Source organism: Sitodiplosis mosellana, unplaced genomic scaffold, assembly GCF_009176505.1.
Source record: "Sitodiplosis mosellana isolate CC-2019 unplaced genomic scaffold, AAFC_SMos_1.0 Smas_scaffold_1, whole genome shotgun sequence".
In the NCBI taxonomy this organism is placed as follows: domain Eukaryota; kingdom Metazoa; phylum Arthropoda; class Insecta; order Diptera; family Cecidomyiidae; genus Sitodiplosis; species Sitodiplosis mosellana.
The window spans coordinates 1,224,649-1,243,606 of NW_022595244.1; the positions used below are offsets into that span (position 1 = coordinate 1,224,649).

Here is an 18,958-nt window from a genome sequence, read left to right on the forward strand (position 1 = left end):
ACACTAATTTAATGACAAATATTTTATTTAATTGGCTATTCCATTCACATTCATTCTAATAGTGTAAAGAAAATGAAATTTAAAAAAAAATGTTTCAGAATTAGTAAAATATTAAGTGTTTAGAGTTTAAAAATCTCGATTAAATCATTTTAAGTTCCGAAAAATGTTTAAGACCACATTTATTTAAACGAATTCAATAAAAAAAACATTGCCAATGTGTGCTACTTAAACACAAAAAAACCTGCACATTTTTGATTTTGTTTTCTTTTTTTTCCTGCGAAGGTGCCGATTTCTATAATTGAATTTCTGCTACTGTCTAAACTATGTACATTTTATGTAATTCGGTATCATTTTTTTACACTTAATAAAGTCATTGCTCATCGCTTGTTGTACTATATGGATTTGGACATGTTTGAACCGGAAATACAAAACTCAGTTCAAACTAGTGACGGAAGTGATGTTCGTTGTGGACTGGTTGTGGGTCGTGGATAATAGAAAGGCATGGCATTTGGATGCTGTTGTGATGAGGGCATAAAACTGGGATTTGGATTTCCTTCATGGTACAGAACAGGTACTCGAACAAATCGTTGTGCGGCATGCGCCATATTTGCCATATTGGCTGCCTCCAAATCGGCCGCAATGATTTTCTTCCATTTGTTTCGACGATTTTGGAACCAAATTTTCACCTGCGTTTCGGTCAATCGCAATGAGGCTGCCAATCCGGCACGCTCAGATGAACTCAAGTATCTATAAATGGGGAAATTAGCGGTTAGAGAATTCAGGGGAATTTTTGAGAAAATTTCCTTTTGTCGAAACAGAATTTATGAAGAAAAAACTTTTCTTTATTTAAAATTACTTTTTATGTCAATAGCCGAACGAATCTGAGAAAATACGGAAGAAAAAACTTACTTCTTCATATCAAAAGTCGATTCGAGTTGAAAGACTTGTGCACGCGAAAAAACAGTTCTTGTCTTTTTGTTGCGTTTGCAGTGCATCATTTGATTGTTGCCATCGGTCGATCGTTCCATGGATTCATCATCATCGTCCTCTTCGATTGATTCGTTGACTTCATCGTCTGACTCATGCGATGAGTTCAAGTGTTGGCTTGGTGATGAGGTAGTGGTGGCCGTTTTCGGTGAACTAGTTATGGACGGTGAGTGCTTATCGGGCGACCTAAGCTCTAAAAATTTATCAAAAATAAATCAATTATTCCAAATGGCTGCATTTTTACGACTTTGTTCAACTAAACGGAATAAAAATCTATTTAAATCATTATAAATTAAATCAAATCCCTTAAAACGTTTTCATTTTTCTTTCCATTCCTTCAACAAAAAAGTGATCGGTGTTTGTAATGCGTCGCCGTTTTAGTGGTGACATTCTATTTCTTAACTGAAAATCATGTCAGAATCATTTCGTCCAATTCCAAGCGATGTGTGAAAAAAGACAGGCAAAGGTAGAAATTGGTTATTTAATGTGTGCTTGCGTGACACAAGAAAGTTACTATGAAATTTCATTCGGATTTTCGAATTGTCCAAGAATTTAAAAGAGAAAAACAGTCGACAAAAGAACAACAACATTATGGTCAATCCATAGAAAAAAGTTTTTGGTCGAAAGCAATTTCCTTCACATTTCAGCGCCGGAATTTAATTTAATTGAAATGACAGTTTCGTGAAACGAAAATTTTCTAATGTTGCGGGTGCGATGTGGTGTTTTTTTTCGATCTGCGTGTCACAGTTGAATTAGTTTCCATTCTTGTTGCTGTTGTACACTTGTGGTTTGTTTTTTTTTCTCTTAGTTTGTCGTGAAAAATGATGGAATTTATAGCACTAATCTTTGCGCGTGGAATGTTCGTCCAATTTGCTCAACATAAAAATGAATTTATTTAATTGAATGAAGCGAAAAACCGAAACGATGAATAAAAACCGTACTTGAAACGCGCCCATATAAAAACCCGAAGCGATTTTCTCGCTTCTTCGTTTTTATATTTCTCGTTCATTTGTGGTTGTTGTCGTTGTTTCATTTCGTAATTCCCATTCGAGAATCGGTGGAATAGGAAGAGTCAGAGAATGGTTTTGTGTGGTTAAACATATGCACACAAATCGACCATTAGCGAAAATTAATTAGAGCGAGCATTAAAGAGAGAACGAGTGAGCAAGCGAGCGAAGGTATGAAGAAATGGGCACAGGGAAATGTTATGTTGTGTGTGTGTGTGGCACAAAGACGAGGAAAAATATAATCAATTTCATTGGTCTACATTTTAATTTTCATGAAGTAATCTACATAATAAACGCAATCGCTTACCGTTTGTCGGACTGTGGAATGGCATTCGGTGGTATTGCTGATGTTGTGTCGACCAAGACGACCATTGCGATGGATACAAAGCGGCTAACGCTCCCCATTGCGATATGAAACCCAATCTGAAATGGAAAAGTTTTCGATGAGAATTGCAAATAACCAACAGTGCTATCACAGATATAAGTTTAGCTCTTTCTCTCCTTCTCAATTACGCAGTTTGTATGATAAGTCTCAGTCCTTCATCACCGATTAGTGCTAATTCATCCAAGAAAATTTCGACAACAAATTTTCAATGTCATCGACATCGGGCCGGTTCTCAAACTAATTAAAACATACTCATTCAAGTACAAAAGGCGATTTAATCCACTTCATCAAACACAAATTAATCGAACTGAAGAGGGAAATTGATACAATACACTGTGGAACTTCATTATTTTATACATGCTGAAACTTTGCTCTGCTCTGCTCTGGTAAGCGTGTACAATGCACGAGGGACCGAATCAAGAGTTGAGTATGTGTCAGATGCCTCATTGTGTCAATCATATCATACCATTTCACTTTCATTGTTGAGTTCATTTTATCGATCATCGTTCGAATCACAGATAATAATACCAACTGATCCCAATTTCGCGTGATTTTCCATTTCGGTAACAAAGAGCATTAAACGGAATTTTTATGAATCCAAAGAGAGCGACTACATTAATACCATTGTTAAAATAAATGGTCCGGTGAGATAAATACGAACTGCAAAGGGCGGCATTGAACGGAAAGCGGTAGAGTAAGTAAAATAGAACAGAGAGAGAGAGAGAGAGAGAGAGAGAGAGAGAGAGAGAGAGAGAGAAAGAGAGAAAAGAGTGTTTGCAGATTTCGCATTTTAAGTAGAGCATTTTGAAAGAAGCCAATGGATCTCCTGAGGATTACATGAAAAATCATCACTAGGTACACATAAAGTGGCATTGATGATGAAGAAAGTGCGCGCAAAACTGTTGAAAATGCATCACCAACATACCGCAAATTGTCGAATAAGTAGCTCATAAAATGTTTTATTTTTTGGAGGGATTTAGTTCTGTGCGTTTGTACATGGAACACAACGAATTACGCACAAATGTTACCTCAAAATTGAAAGCGACAGTGTGCGCTCGCTCACTTCCAACAAGAGGGTAAATATTTTTATGAAAATTGGGCGAACCGTTCACCCGTAAGCGTATATCAATGTAAAGAGATCGCAACAACAGCAGCAGCAGCAGAAAAAAAAACTAATGGACTGGTAAGTGAAGAGATATCGCATTTACTCAGACCAGCAACATCCCAACGCACCGCGAATATGCAACAGCAAATCTGTGTTGCTGGTTATGGATGGAATGAAATGGTTGTGTGTTTTTATTGTCGTAAATTCCGTATTAATTTACACAATAAAAGCATTCAAATTGGTGTAAGATAGCTCTATTAAGATTGCCGATTACATTTATATTAATTCGAGCTCTTCTGCTCAATCACTTTTTATTCAGCTAGTTGCTCTATCTATCTTGTCTCGTTGCTCCTTCTATTCACATTTGTTGTTGTTTTTTGGTTTTACCATTTGTCCCGTATGTTACAATAAAAGTTCGCTCTTTTATTTCACCAGAATAAAAAAAAACTGGGTGAATGCGTAATATGAGCATTATGTTTTATATTATTATTGTTGTTGTTGGTTTTTTTCTTCTTCTGTTATTGTTCTCTCTCATTTTCAGTATTCAGTTGTGCCTTTTTGTCTCTGTGATTTGATTGATCGTTTAAAATACAATTTGGATTATGCATTAAGAGCCAAAACGTATCAAGTCATTGGTTTTAACTATATAAATAGCAATCGTCATAATAATTGTAATGGCAACAAAATCGCACACAGCAAATGTGTTTCAGTTGGCGCTCACAGCAGCTCTCGAATTTCCTTCATTTCAGATGGGTTTTTTTTTTTAGACAAGAGAGCAGTGGTTTCTGGTTGCAAATGAAATACAACACATGCACACAAATACGAACGAAATGATTGACGAGAGAGACGAAGAGAACATGTTTCCAAATAGTCGATCAGTTAAGCGCATTACACAACACTCGCACCGAGTCAATTCGAACACAATACGATAAAAGCATTTTCCATTTTACAGGATTTTAATTCTTTTGAAGTAAAGTTACGGTCTTATGTCGCCTTTGCGTTATGTCATTTCAATAGCCCATTCAATTCGAATCAATTTTAAAATTCGGGAAAAGATTTTTCGAATTCGAGGCGGTGAATTTTCAATTTCAATTCCAAATTCTCCGATTAAGGACACTTCCTTATCGAAGAATGTATCGAAAGAACGTGGCGAATGACTATGATTCATTTAGCAAATTAAGTCTTGAAAATCAATCGAATGAAAAAGTTACCCATCACCATTTCGAATGGGGTTGTGGGCTCATTTCAATTTGTTCGTCGACATAAAAGTGCCACATCTCGTGTTCAAAAGCTATAATTCACTTTGGAAGTTGCTCTATTTCAAACATGTTCTATGATTACTTGGTCAATTTGGAACAGAAACAAAAATTAGAATTAGCAGCACGCGTTGGTCATTCCGAATTCCATGTTGTCAATGTTTATCGATGCTCGATCAAAGGGGCAAACCGAAATAAACAATGGATTTGAAACGCATAAAGTGTTTTATTTGCTTTCCCAAAATTGAATAATAATCTAACCTTATGACAACATTTGGAAACGCAGTGCCATCCATCCAACCACTCAATCCATTGCTGCGTGTGTTGGATGAACATGAATGCGTCGCGCACCATTTGAAAACGAAATAGAAACAGAAACAGGAATGAAAAAAACGACGACGACGACGACGACGACGACGATGAAGAAGAGCAAAAATGACAACAGATGTGTGCAGCAACATAATCATGTGTGATAGTTAACATTAGCGTATGTTAGAAAAAAAAGAAGAAGAGAGAAGAATTGGTGAGCGAAGAATGAAATTGAGTTGCTGTTGGTGGCAATAGAGTTCAATCGGCCTTTATATCTTAATTACATGCTTGTTGATATGAATGGAAAATGCAACGATAACAGCGACAGAAGCGCACGAGCGCCGATCGCATCGCAACGAGTGGTGCATTGAACCAAACTGCATCGCGTTTGACGAACAACGAAGATTAATTTCCAATTAATTAAATGGATAATAGTTTGTTAGGTAAACAAACAATTTTAATTACAGCGTTTAGATCGTACGCACAATGCCGAACGCATTCGGGATAAGAAAAAGAGGGATATGCTGGGCCAATTTTCACATTATCAACTGACCAAACCGACAATTACCCGGACAAACGCAAATCGACGCTTAAAGGTTATGAAAATGGATCTTGTTTTCAATTTGTTGTCCAAATTCGGAGCTCTTCGCTCGCCTTTTTCCAAGTATTTTTCCGAGTCATTCTTAATTTTCTGCATGAAGTCGAGCGATCGTTCAGTCAAGATGTGAGAAAATGATTATTTTATAATAAATTTATGCGAAAAATTAAAACATTTTCTTCTTCAATTCCAAATGAGATGGTCTATTTTAAGCCATTTAGTTCCATTTCGTTAACTTGCCTCTGTCGTAAAACCGCAGACCGCAGTTTCATCATCGCTCTGCTCAAATGCTTCGTATTTATTCAAATTATATCCAATTCAAATTGGCTATTCGTTACCGTTCGTGTCAATGTAAGCCAGTTAGTTGAGGTTAGGCCATAATCGTGGACAGAGGTCAAACGATAATTCATTTATGAATATATATTTTTTGTTCGCGATGCGTTTGCCCAATGGATGAATAAACGATGTGCGCACACGTTTAAAAACCTCATCCTATCTTATCACCCGATCTAATCAAATATAATAACTTGTGTTGCGTACACGCACATTCACCAAGAATGAAATGAGTGAACACACACTCCCAAATTTTTTTTATTCTTTTCCCGTTTCTGTTTGCTCCTTCTCCACCTCACTCACCATTTGGACGTGTGTATTTTCATTCGGTGAAAATGAATTTCATATTAATCGAATGGGATCTGTTTCGGTTGGATTGGAATAATTTTATTAATTCGAGTACGTGCGCGCACGCGTTCGCTCGTTCGTATTGCTCGTTCACAGGCGGTGAGCGATGGGGAATATGAAGAGGAATAAACCACTAAAAATAGCAATAAATTCATGGCTTGGATTGATCAAAACGAACGATAAAACCAAAAGAGAATTAAAAAGTTAAACAATTTATGGTATTATAATATGTCGTAAGGTGAGTGTGAGCACCCGCGATGCATTCAATTGGGTTGTTCATTTGTTCGGTTGTTTTTTTTACAGACTGAAATTTGCTGGCTTGTTTTTTTTCCTCTGGTGTGGTAACATTATGTTTTAATTTTATTCATTGGATTCACTTCAACGAGCCACGACAACGGTGTGGATTCGATAACAAGATATTGATTTTATCGCTGTTCAAACCAATTCGAAATTGATTATTAGCGCGTGCTCTGTCCGGTTAACATGATCAGAAGCGTTAAATATGTGGTTGATTGCAATTTTATTTCTATTTGGTTATTGATTAATTTATTTGTTGTTTCATTTTTTTCTCCAATTTTGATTTTCTTTTATTTTTATTGATATTTTTTCCTTTTTTTTCTTTTTCTTTCGGACTAAAGTCAAATTGGAAGGTTCAATCGTGTCAAAGAAGAAGAAAAAAACTTACCGTGAAATCATGGCGGCATCTTGAAGCGAGCTTGGATCGGTCAATTGTGCATTTGGTAGGAATGGCGTGTTGATCAATTCATCTTTTTTGTTTTCCGATCGACTTAAAATACTGCTAATGGAGAAGCTCGTGAAGCCAGCATTCGTTCTCCCTTGATCGGATGATGTTGATTCGGTTTTGGCTGGACTAACACTGGCTCGTTCGCTTGCACTTCGGTCAAAAGCGGGCGATCGACTCTGAATTGGTGTTGATGTTAAACGCTCTCGAGATTCATTCGAGTGTCGTGGCGATGGCTCAGGGCTTGAAACCACATCAATATCCTCATCGTGCTCGTGAATCGACATCTTTGCTCTTTTTTTTGCAAAAATGTTATTTTCCAATCAAAATGTTTAAAAACTTCACAAATTATCAGTTTTTCGTTCCGAAATTCAGTGATCGATTCTTGAAATTCCTTCGAAAAATATCACTTTACTTCTGACTTCTTTTTTCACTATCACGAAAACACTTCAGAATACACTTGAAAAAAGTATGATAAAATAATCGCAATCACTAACAGTTTTTCTTCCTCGCAAATGTTGTGCAAAAAACAGGAGAACGGTGTCAGAAAAGTGTGCGTCAACCTTCGGCAACGTTCACGTTTGTAATGGTCTCGGATGATCCTCGTTGAAAGAATTTCAACCCTCGTTGTCAGTCTATTTTTACATCATTTTCATCATACGTTCCGTTTTCACCCATATATGAAGTGAGAGCGAACTCTTCGCATGCATTCAATTTCATATTGTATCCTTTTGTATTCTGTATCGTATTTTCTCTCGCTCTCGCTCATCACACATGCCCACCGAAAAGGGACACCGAATGAAAATAGAGAAAATAGTATATACGTGAACGTGTAAGTGGTTGTAATTTATTCAATGCCTTTGTCTGCTTTATTGTTATTGCTATTGTTGATGCGGCTAGTTTTTGTTGTGTGTGCGGTGTGTGCATTTTTTTCTGTCGCTCTCGCTCTCTCGCTCGCACTTTTCCATTCGTTCTGTCAGTCTGAAGTAGATCAAGAAGAATAACCGTAACCAAATAAGCTAACACACTGTTGGGATTTATTGAAGAGGCGTGACTTATGCTCTCTATTCCGTGTTCACTATTTCAGTTTCGATTGTTGTTTTCACATATTGTTAAAAGGATATTCAAGCTAATAACTGGTGTGTATTGTAGTGGAATGCTAGTTTTGCGATGAACGATCCACTCCTCCGATTGTTGGAACTGACACACACATACAAGCACAAGCACACGCAGACACACATGCGAATAGACAGCACATTTGGAATATTTTTAATTATTACATCGTATTTATCATAATAATTTAGGAGCACATTTCTAATCTACATGCTATAATAAATGAGACAGCACGATACCGAAATGAAGCAACGTGTTGCAAAAGGCCAACTGGAAACTCTAACTCGAATGATATTCACACACGCTAAAACGACGTAACAATGGCTTAGAATAAATGAAATGTATGTTAAATAGATAGACCGAAGTGACCGAAGACAATTATTTGCCACTTAAATTTAATTAAATAAATGAACATTTTTATTGTGCCAACAAATGCAATGCTGACCGCTTTGCTTGGTCAGTTCAGCGTGTGCAAATGAACGCGAAGAAGGCCAGGTAGAGAAAAGACGAAAATTAATGAATTCACTGTGTGTGTGTGTGTGTCACATTTCCTGGGAAAGTTATTGAAGTTTTTTTTGTTCTGTTTTGCAATTTTCCACGTTTCAGATTTCATTGTTGCCAATTTTTGTGTCAACGACAGTTTGCCCATTATATCAACTTAATTATACGGAATGCGACCATCAAAATAGATATGGAAGATGACATCAACGCGTGCAATCACACGCTCATTCACGAGTGTTACACTCACTTCCCATCCTCCAAACCAATCAATTGTAATCAAAGCAGCGGGTTAATCGCAAACATGAAAGAGATTTTACCAATTTAGTATTATTCACGCCAACTGTCTTGTGTCGATGCATTGGAAGATGATACTTTTGCACGATATATTCGCCCTTTCTATTGAATGAACAGCAAAACGCCTACCAAAAACATTGCACTCAGAACACTGATTTTTCCACCGAGTTTTTATGATATTTTTGGGCATTTTAGTACTTCATCGCACCGATATTTGTGTTTCTCTGTAGTGAAATTTACATGAAATTTTTTGTTGATTTCAACCTGTGCTTCTCTCCCATAAGAACCAATGTATTTGACGTGACAGTGAATAGCGGTAGCGACTAAATAGGATCTGCGGTATATTTAGCAACTATTCAGCGGCGCGAATTTAAATATTTGACATTTAGTAGTTCAAACTATTTCGCAATAGTACGTAAGTTATAAGTGTCACACACAGCGTGCTTGTTACACATTTATATTCTCTTTCGTTATTGAATAAATTATATTTTTATGAAAATGCCCACAAAACGGTATTGCAAAATTAAATTTTGTGAACATGAATTTGGTACTTTTTTGGAAAATATTTCATTCTTCAAGTAAGTTTTAAAATTTTCACACATTTTCCCCAAAACGCAAATGAAGTATGTTAAGCAACATTGAATATATCGTTTTGGTTCGAACCATAATGATCATTATTGAAAAAAATTGTTTGGATGTTTATTAAAATAAAAAACACATTTACACAGAGTACCTAAAGAAGCTGAATTGTGGAACGTTGACAGAATGTCATGTAGTTCTGACAATCAACCACGCTGTCTAATTAGGCGCTACCGCTATCTCGCGCCGCTCAAAAGCACAAGTTGGTTGATTTATGTCGAAATTTTTTCGTTTGGAAACTTTTCCATTTCATACACAACAGTTTGATTGATTTATTTTCCTGGCTGTTTGCTCTCGATGCCAGTTTTATTTCCCACGTGTTGCGAATGTTTCAATCACTTTATGTAAATAATAAATGCTTCCTATTAGAAAGATGATGCTGATAGAGTCAAGTTGACATTTACTTGACAAAGTGAAGGTAATTATGTTTAGCTTCGTTATTCGATTTTACAAAATTTACATAGTTCGTCCAGTTACACAATTATGTAACTCAAAACTATGATAGTGGATGAAATTCGCTATCTAATTAATCCATAATACTTACAAGCGTTCTTCCTAAGTACCATTTCCCAGAAGGCTCATTTAAAATGCAAACCGTAACTGTCACTCGATTTTTCATCAACAGTTGTGAAAAATTGAATTTCATTTCACAATTCATTAATTGTGCTAGCTGGAATGATTGAAATATAGCGCGTTAAACAATGTTCACGTTCATAAATACTCTTCATACTAAATTTATTATGACGAAAGTTAATAGAGATCGACAGAACAGGACTTTATCTAAAAGCTCAACACATTTGTGTCGATTTTCTTTCGAAATCAATATTATTGATTTATATAAATAAACTTGTAAAATTATTATAAATCGGTTGAAATATATTGTGAAAGTATAACAACAAGAATCGAACGATAAACCATAAATTGAATTCAAGTAAATTGAATCAATTGGGATATTCCATATTTGGCTCACAAACGCATGCCTTATTCCTGTGCAGCTCTGCCCAAGCTTCTGATACTTTATACTCATGTAAACAAACAACCAAAAACCTGTAAACACTACCATTGCTACGGTATAGCAACATTGAATTTGGATACATTTACATAAGTCATAAATTAGTATCGTTCAGGCCATATAGAATGGTCTTAACTAATTTTCACTATATAAAACATTTATCATTTGTACAATTTCGCCTAATTATGAATATTTATTTGTAGTTTCTTCAAATTACCTTTAGCTACTACATGTCATGTAGTACATGATACCCTGGCACTACAATAATTTGTAAATTGTCATTGAATCAACTAATTTTCGCTAGTTCTGCGAAATAAAATTCCGCAATCATGTTTATTAAAACTTTGTAACGAAAATTACAAATTGTTTTCAATTATATTCATTTTCTACAAACTTTTCACTGTACATTACATAAATAGAAAACAGAACAAACAACAACTGAATTAGTGAAGATTTAAAATGATTTAGAGAAATTTCGTTTTCAAATTTGCTTTTGTTTTGTCCTTGTTAGAGTTCACAAATCGCCACGGGAATGGTGTTCTGGTCTAGACCAATGCACACAAATTTTAAAGTTGAGTTGATGCTAGCCTTGGGAAATTACGTTGTAATATTTCCATTGGTGCATTCTTATGAAATAGTTTTACACACCGATTTGAATCGTACCTATATGTATACACGGCTCATATTGTTCAAATCCAAACAATATTTTACTATCGATTAAAAATATTGAAACAACTTACTGCAGCGTTTGTGTGTGTGCGATTTTTTCCAGTTAAAAAGAATTTAATTCTGAGTTCGTTGTCATGCAAAAAGGATGCGTCTCTTTTCGCATCTCAAAGTATTCAACTTCTGAATAACATTAGTGGAGAGTAAGTGTTTGAATTAAGTTCAAGAAAATGTGGTGTTGAAGCGAGAAAAGTTGAAAGCAAGAAATGGATAAGATTCGAAAAGTTCCTGTTTGCCTTTGCATTTGCTGACCCGACGAAACTGGCCCTAGGATAGACGATCTCACACTAAGTATTTCTATTGCTACACTTTATATCTACTTCAAGTTACAGAGTTGTTGGTTTTATTTCTTCCAATTGAAATATGAATCAAATTGAAAGGAAGAGTCCATGCAATGTATTTGGTTAGAGCAATTTGGGTATTTGAACTTGGCAGAATTCCATTTATATTCGACGTGAACGCAATTTCGCCCATGTGAGTTGTCTGAAATTAAGATCATAAATTCATGTTATTCAAAACCTTGTTTGCAGTCCCATCGAACATGGTTTTCGGAAAATTATGACCGAGGATAAACTATTTACTATCCAAAAACAAATTGATGAACAGTTTTATTTATCTCTATTTCGTCCACCCATCCTAATACTTGTGCCACACAAGCAATGCGAAAACGCCATGGCGATGGAACAATGAAAACATCAAACATCAAAATGATTAGCTAAAATAAATGCAGCAGCGCCGATCCAATTTCTATCTGGTGTTTTTATTACTATTATTAAGAATTGTTATTCGTTTTCGTACGTATTCAAAATGAGCCTGATGGGTGGTGCTTATTGTTTGTCGAGAGAATATGATGAGGATAATGAATACGTTTGGCGCGCTAATAGTACGTTGGGAAATCGGTCTTTTACAAAGGAGAAAACGCACACAAAACATTCAAACACAAGCACACACACACACGAAGACCGAAGAAGAGTAATAAAAAAAGCACAGTGGGAACATCAACCGAAAACAATATATCAAAAATCGTTGACTGATGGCTGAGGTGCGCGTGTTCCCTAAATTATATTACCGTGAATAAAAGCCTGAATGCGATGAGTTTATGCAGACAAGGAAAACCATTCTGCTTGAACTGCTAGGGAAAATCACACACACTAAACACATTACAAGCAAACAATACACGAATCGTATCCACTAATCAAAATTGAAACTGTTTTTTTTCCTTCTGCTAGTTTTTGGTTCGTAAACATTGTTATTGTTGCTGTTTTCATTTCTCGTTCGATATGTTCGCGCGTCTATATGCTGATGATTCGACAATCCTTTCGCAGTGCAACTTTAAAATAAACTGAAATAATTGATTGGTGGCACATTCTCTCTGTTGCTATCTATCTGGTTTCGCTACTACATTGTTTGCGCCTACTTGCATTTTAAAGTGTTTTGAATCCATTTTAATCAGGGAAAAAAGGGACTTTCGCTGTGTGTGTATATGTAATGGATTATATCTCATATAATCGCACGTTGATTCAAATGCACTTAGTTAAAATGCTACCGCTTTTCGTTTTCGAATCGGATCGGATCGGCACTCGCCTTCTTCGTGGAAGAGTTGTGTGTCTGTGTGTTGTGAAAAACGTGCGCACCGTTTTAATGACTATCAAATCGTTCACTGCTGCATTTTCCTTCACTCTTCGCTGTATTCTTGCTGTTGCGTTCAGCTCTGGGCAATGGCAGCTCGCTTGCACACGATAACTTCGTGTGCATGCACCTATGGCTCGCAACATTTTTCAATTACTGAATCAGTGGCAATTGAATTAAAGCGCGTAATAGGCAAATGAATGATGTTGAAGTTTTGCCATCGGAGGGAAGTCGTTTCACGGTCCGTCGACTAACTTTGATGATTAGCTAGAAAAGTTTCGTTTGTTTTTCTTTCGTTCGTTCCTTCGCCCATTTAATGTAATTGAGTGCGGCAGAATAATAGAGAGTCAGTTGAGTAATTAAAATTGACGGCGTGTTGCATGCCATGAAACCGGCCATTTTTGGTGTGAAACATGAACAATTTTATTTGCACAAAATGAACTCAATTCACGGCTAATTGTATCGCATAGCCTGGTGTGAATTTCATTTTCGCCATATCAATCTGTTGCAATTGTTTATGAACGGAATTTTTATTTTTCATCTTCAATCGGCTTTTTTTCATTGAAAATTTGCACTCTAAATGCAGAATCGGCTTTTTTGCAAAGAAAATTCCACTTTTTGTTGATTTTTTTTCGTCACCACGAAATTTAAAAAAAAATCCTTTTAACAGATTTCGACGATAATCCGCTTTCTCGGGTGATTTCGTCAAGAGCGGGCGCAAAACATCAGTCGCAATATTTGAAGTGCATTTACTTAATCTCTTGTCAAAGAAAACAGTTGGCCGCGCCCATTTCAGTATAGAATATGTGTGTGCCTGTGATTCTTACATCGGCAACGATCAAAAAGTAAATCGAAATGATCCGCTTGATCTTGGCGTTTATGTTTGTTCCGAGAGTCGTACATCTCTTTCTTCCATAGGAAAGTGTTCGCGTTTATGTCACTCCATTATTATTTGTCAATCCACCTTGGGTATTGTTTGCATTGAATTGCCGAAATCGGAGCTGAAACGTTTTTGAAATGAATCTACAGTGTTTTTTGCTGCTGAAAATTCAGGCCATTTCATTCTATTGTCACACATGTGCCAAGTGATACTTTCGCCGATAATCGGCATAAACAGTACTTTCTGAAGAACGTAAATGTGTTAACCGAGAGAGAGAAACACAAATGTACAAGCATTTCGAGAGCTATTAGCCGCATAAAAACATCAAGTATTATTCATTTTTTTCTTCTCTTGCTGCAATGATACACGAATGACAAAAATGCGATGGATTTTGACGATTGTCATTGAGAGTACCGAAAACAACAAGAAAAACTGCATATAAACAAATAGTTTGCATTAGCCGCTTAAGTGAAGAGCATCGTTACACACCTTCGCCTTTATCAGTTTTGCATTTATTGTCAACAACAATGTCCGATACTCGACACAAACAAACGAACATCTTGTGCAGATTTAGATTTGTCTTTTCTCTTTCCCTTGGTTTGTCAATGGGTATAATGAAATTTGCTGAAATGCACTTCATTCATGAATCGATGGATGAGTATGTGAGAGAGCCAATATTCTGACACGAGTAAGATGTTCGCAATGTTAAACAACGTCATCTGAATTGTGGCGATTGTGCCAAAAACGAAGTAAACTATCTATTTTGAATGCGATTCTCGGCACTCAAAACAAACAATGAATGCATGGCTAAATGTTCATTAGGAGAGTTTCCCTTACTTTGGACACAAACAATATGCAATGGAGTGCATCTATTTGTTTTCTTTTTCCTTTCTCTTTTCTTTTCTCGTTCCTCTGCATCGCATTCGGGTGGCTCTTAATTCGAATGTGTTTTTCTTTTGGTGTTGTGAACGGTAGATAAAAGGTGTCTTTGTCATCGGATTAACGAACTGAAAGTACTCATCATCATCATTATCATCATCATCATCATCAGTTGTTGTTGAGCTCAAGGTGTTTGCCAAAATGAATATAATGGTATTTTGAGAGGCGAACGTGCGTCTTACTCTCACTGTGCACACTGGCACGACATACACACAGGTCATGCACACAAAAAACTGCGCATTTCTCTTCATTCTCACTCGTTCTCTTCACGACATTCCATTTCACTGCGCTACGCTCCGACAACAGGAGTATCTTAGCTGATCCTTTGGCTACTGCTTGCGTGCGTACTCAAACACCTTTGTTTGCACAAATCGGCGATCATCTTTTCGCTTCTGATTGAAGATGATGGGTGCCGATAAGTGCGATGCTATATAATAGTTTAGAAAGAACAACACGACACAATGTGCCCATTGATTGAATTCAATAGATAGATACCTCTTAGTTGGATTTGGATATTTTTTGCTTGTTTTTCTTGGGCGTTCCCACTTCTATTCATCACGCGGTGCCTTCTTGTTGATTTGTTGCATGACAAACACACACAGAGACAGAGAGACTGCGAGTTTCTTGTAATTGATTAGTTTAAGTGAGCAAAGTTTTGTTGTTTAACTGATTTCTTCGGTACTGATAAACCCAATGTAAAGTGATGAAATGGAATCGTATCTGTCTCGAGAATGAATCAGATAACATCAAAATTAGGAGAATTTCGTGTGAACTCGACTTTTATGTTTACCGCCTGTTACACAGTCGGAGCTCTTTTTCACTGGTACTTGCGGTCTATTTGCTAATTAATTGAAGTTCTCTTGAGCATCATCGATTGGAAAACTATAAATTTTCACTTTAAAACTCATTGTGAAATGGGAGTTGGTGACGTCATCCCTCAGCACTTGAGTGAACTTAAGAGAATTCGTTAAAAATTTTCTTCAGAAAAAAAATATGAAAGGGTTCCGATCGTATTATTAAAAGAGCGATGATTGAACTCGTTTCGAATATGTTCAAAAACTACAGAACCAAGTGTTTCTAACAGAGGTATACCCGACTAGTAGATAATATTAAGGAAGTATGCTCCCGTGCAGCAAAAAAACAGCATTCAAAAACTTTTCGCTTCATTTTAACGGAAAATTACAAGCGATAAATAAAAATTGTTTTGCTATTTATTTTGATTGGTCCAAAGTACGGTGCCGCTCGACACTCTCTTGCACTCTACTGTTCATTGCACATGGCGCCAACGAGAATCATCTGCAGTTGAAAGATATGTAGTAAATAAATATGGATTGAAACAATAAACTAAATGAAGGTCAGATAATACGGAGTTCTTTGTGTGTGTGTATGAAAACTGGTACACAGTTCGGCTGTTTAACCGTCGAGATTCATCCAAAATTATGGGATAAAGTGAGATTTGTTAAATAAAAATAATCGATTACTGTACAATCCGGGTCCAGTCGGTGAGTCCGGTGATGCGGCACATTTGGAATGTACTGCATTCAATGTGCATTGTTCAGGAAATTGGTTATGATCATAACTCTTAATCCTGTTGTGTGTTATTCATTGGTTCGTTGCAGTGCGTTGTATGCACTGTCGAAGCGAAGGATTAGTCTGTTATGGTCAGTGGTTTCAAATGCTAAATCCGCTCAGACTCGGAGGCAACAAACAACGACGAACGGAATGAAATCTATGGAAAACTCAATATCAACCGGTTGCATTCGAAATCAGCCATTGAGTTTGATACGATTCCGGTGTAATTATTTTAAATGTTTTCGATTATGTATTTATTGATTTGCAATTTTTAGTGGATTTGAAATCGAATTTGGAAAAAACAGCAACAACAAGGACGACCGCCATTGGAAAAGCGATAGTTTCGATGTGTGCGGCATTTGTAGCATTGTAAGTAACCCAGCGAGAGATTTTGATATTCAAGTATCAATTCAACAACTTTTCTCTTTATTTTTCATTTTTTTTCTTCATGAAAACGATCCAATTTCATCAAATATACATTCCGTTAGAAAACACTCGATTCGATTTCAAGAAGCAATACCGCCGCTGCCGCCGCCGATAACGAAGATGCTCTCGTTTAACGGCAAAGAATCAAAAGTAGCGAAAATAGTAGCAAAACTCCTGGTGCACTCGAACAATTTCGAACAAAAGAGGCGAACAACTTTGATTATGTGCGTCTAGACAAAACGATGCACAGCGATTTACGAAAACCAAACAAAACAACACACAATTATTAAATCCATTTTTTTCGGTCGACCAACAGAATAATTGCCATTTTCTCTGGTTTTTCGATGCTCGTGTTGAGGCACAACAAACATCTAAAGAAGAGAGCACAACGAACGGGGGAGAGAAAGAGCTGGAGAAAAAAGAGAACGAAAACAAAACATCTCCCAAAATCTTCTTTGTAAACACAATGGACAAAAAGAATGCAGCATCGAATGGAACCAAAGCAAAAAGTGTGCATTGCGATTTCGAGTGCATATTGTATTGTGGATGGCAGTAGTGAACTGCCAACACAAGCAATGCATGTCAAGCATAGTGCAGAGGGAGCATACTTTTTATGGAGTAACCTAGTTAAAAGATTTGCCTTTGAACGCAAAAAATGGCTATTCGTGTGGTCCTGGGTTGTGAAATTTGAGAAGCAGTGAAATGGTATTTTCATAGCTCATTTGAGGTAAAATGGAAAATCATGATGTTGTACGCATCATGTAAAACATTCCGAAATGCTATAAGTCATGGAAATATTACATTGTATGCGTGTGAAGCGGAAATACAAATTAAATCACTAAAACAAGAGAATAAAATTGATTGCAAGTGTTGAACAAACAATCATTTCCTCACATCAACGTAGTTCTGCCAACTCATCATTCAACGATTGCAATGAGCAAAAGACCACTATCCGTACATACAATTTATGTACATAGACACATTTCTTGTTCCGAGTGAATGACGCAGTGTGTTCCGTGTGTGAGTCCGCTTAGCCTAGAACTAAAGAATGAAATGCACATAAATTATTTACAACTGTCGACGGTCAGCGACTGCGGCGGCAATAAATTCGATTTATAACTACTTCCAAGTCAAAGTGTGTCTTTTCTTGTGTGGAGTGAGCCACAGCAAGCACAAGCACATACACATTTTGTATGGTTTTTAATAATTCAGCTACGTTTGGTCAACATACGGCGATTGCTCTTTTGATTGAGAGTGAGAGGCAGAAATGCAGAGAGACAGTGGTGACACTAAACAAATACTCACGACAACCGTAAAAGTAACGATCAAATGCTAAACCAAATGTTAATTGTTTGCAGGTATTTATCCATGTTTATTTTAGTGGCATAACACGAAAATATTCGTCCCTTTTTCCGACTCGGAAAACTATAGCGAATCAATTCGAGTTGTTAAGCGTTAATTTAATTACACAATGCGCCGCAGCGAGAGCGAGCAAGAGAAAGAGAGCTAGGAAATGAGCAAACAAATACCAACTTTATTGACATTTCACATAAAACCGAGCAAGAGATAATTATCGATGGTGTTCTATGTTTTCACTTCACCGCCCGAAATCGGGTAAATACGTGTGTTCAAATACCAATCGAGCCAAATCAAAGCGGAATGATTTTGGTTTGACGAAAGGTGAGATTTTGTACGAATCATGAGTCCGGAGGAAGGGTGAGAAAGTTTTTCGCATATCATTGTCACAATCGAGAGAGAGAGAAAGAGAGAGAGAGAGCGCGCTCTCAGTCAAAGTTTGAGTGCGCGGTGTTCTTATGGTCACATGCAACAGACAATGCTTCTGGGCTTTTCAGTTCCGAGTATTCATACTAAATCACAATTGAACTGAAAGTTTCGTAACGGCACGCGTGTTGTCATTCGCTTCTATTTGATTATGATCTCTCAAGGAACGTGTGTCATTCAAATCAAAGGAGGACAAATGATTAGGCAAATTTTCTTCTTCATTCGAAATTCAGAGCAGCATATAAAAACCATTTCGAATGTGGTCGATTGTCACAGTTCGATTTCTCTGTTCGTCACGTCCGTTTCAAAAGGAATTTTCGGTTGTGGATAAGTAGAAGTAAAACTTTTCAGACTTCGCCAACGCAAAGGATGTTA

The 18,958-nt window shown here is 36.7% G+C and overlaps 1 protein-coding gene across 1 annotated transcript; it reads right to left on the reverse strand.

Annotated features, from left to right (window-relative positions):
• Positions 1-8: 8 nt before the first annotated feature.
• Positions 9-7,632, reverse strand: LOC129570196 (homeobox protein Hmx-like). The gene is made up of 4 exons (XM_055449704.1): positions 7,014-7,632; positions 2,302-2,417; positions 910-1,180; positions 9-747 (listed from the first exon to the last, which is right to left on the reverse strand). Exons 1-4 carry the CDS (start codon positions 7,355-7,357, stop codon positions 438-440), a joined length of 1,041 nt encoding a protein of 346 aa, XP_055305679.1. The 5' UTR covers positions 7,358-7,632; the 3' UTR covers positions 9-437.
• Positions 7,633-18,958: the final 11,326 nt, after the last annotated feature.

Excerpts from the sequence above, each read along its gene's own strand:
- LOC129570196 (XM_055449704.1), bottom strand. The coding sequence starts at position 7,357 with ATGTCGATTCACGAGCACGATGAGGATATTGATGTGGTTTCAAGCCCT. Across the intron at positions 2,418-7,013 it reads GATGCCGCCATGATTTCACG|ATTGGGTTTCATATCGCAAT; the intron begins GTAAGTTTTTTT and ends TTTCCATTTCAG. Across the intron at positions 1,181-2,301 it reads ATTCCACAGTCCGACAAACG|AGCTTAGGTCGCCCGATAAG; the intron begins GTAAGCGATTGC and ends ATAAATTTTTAG.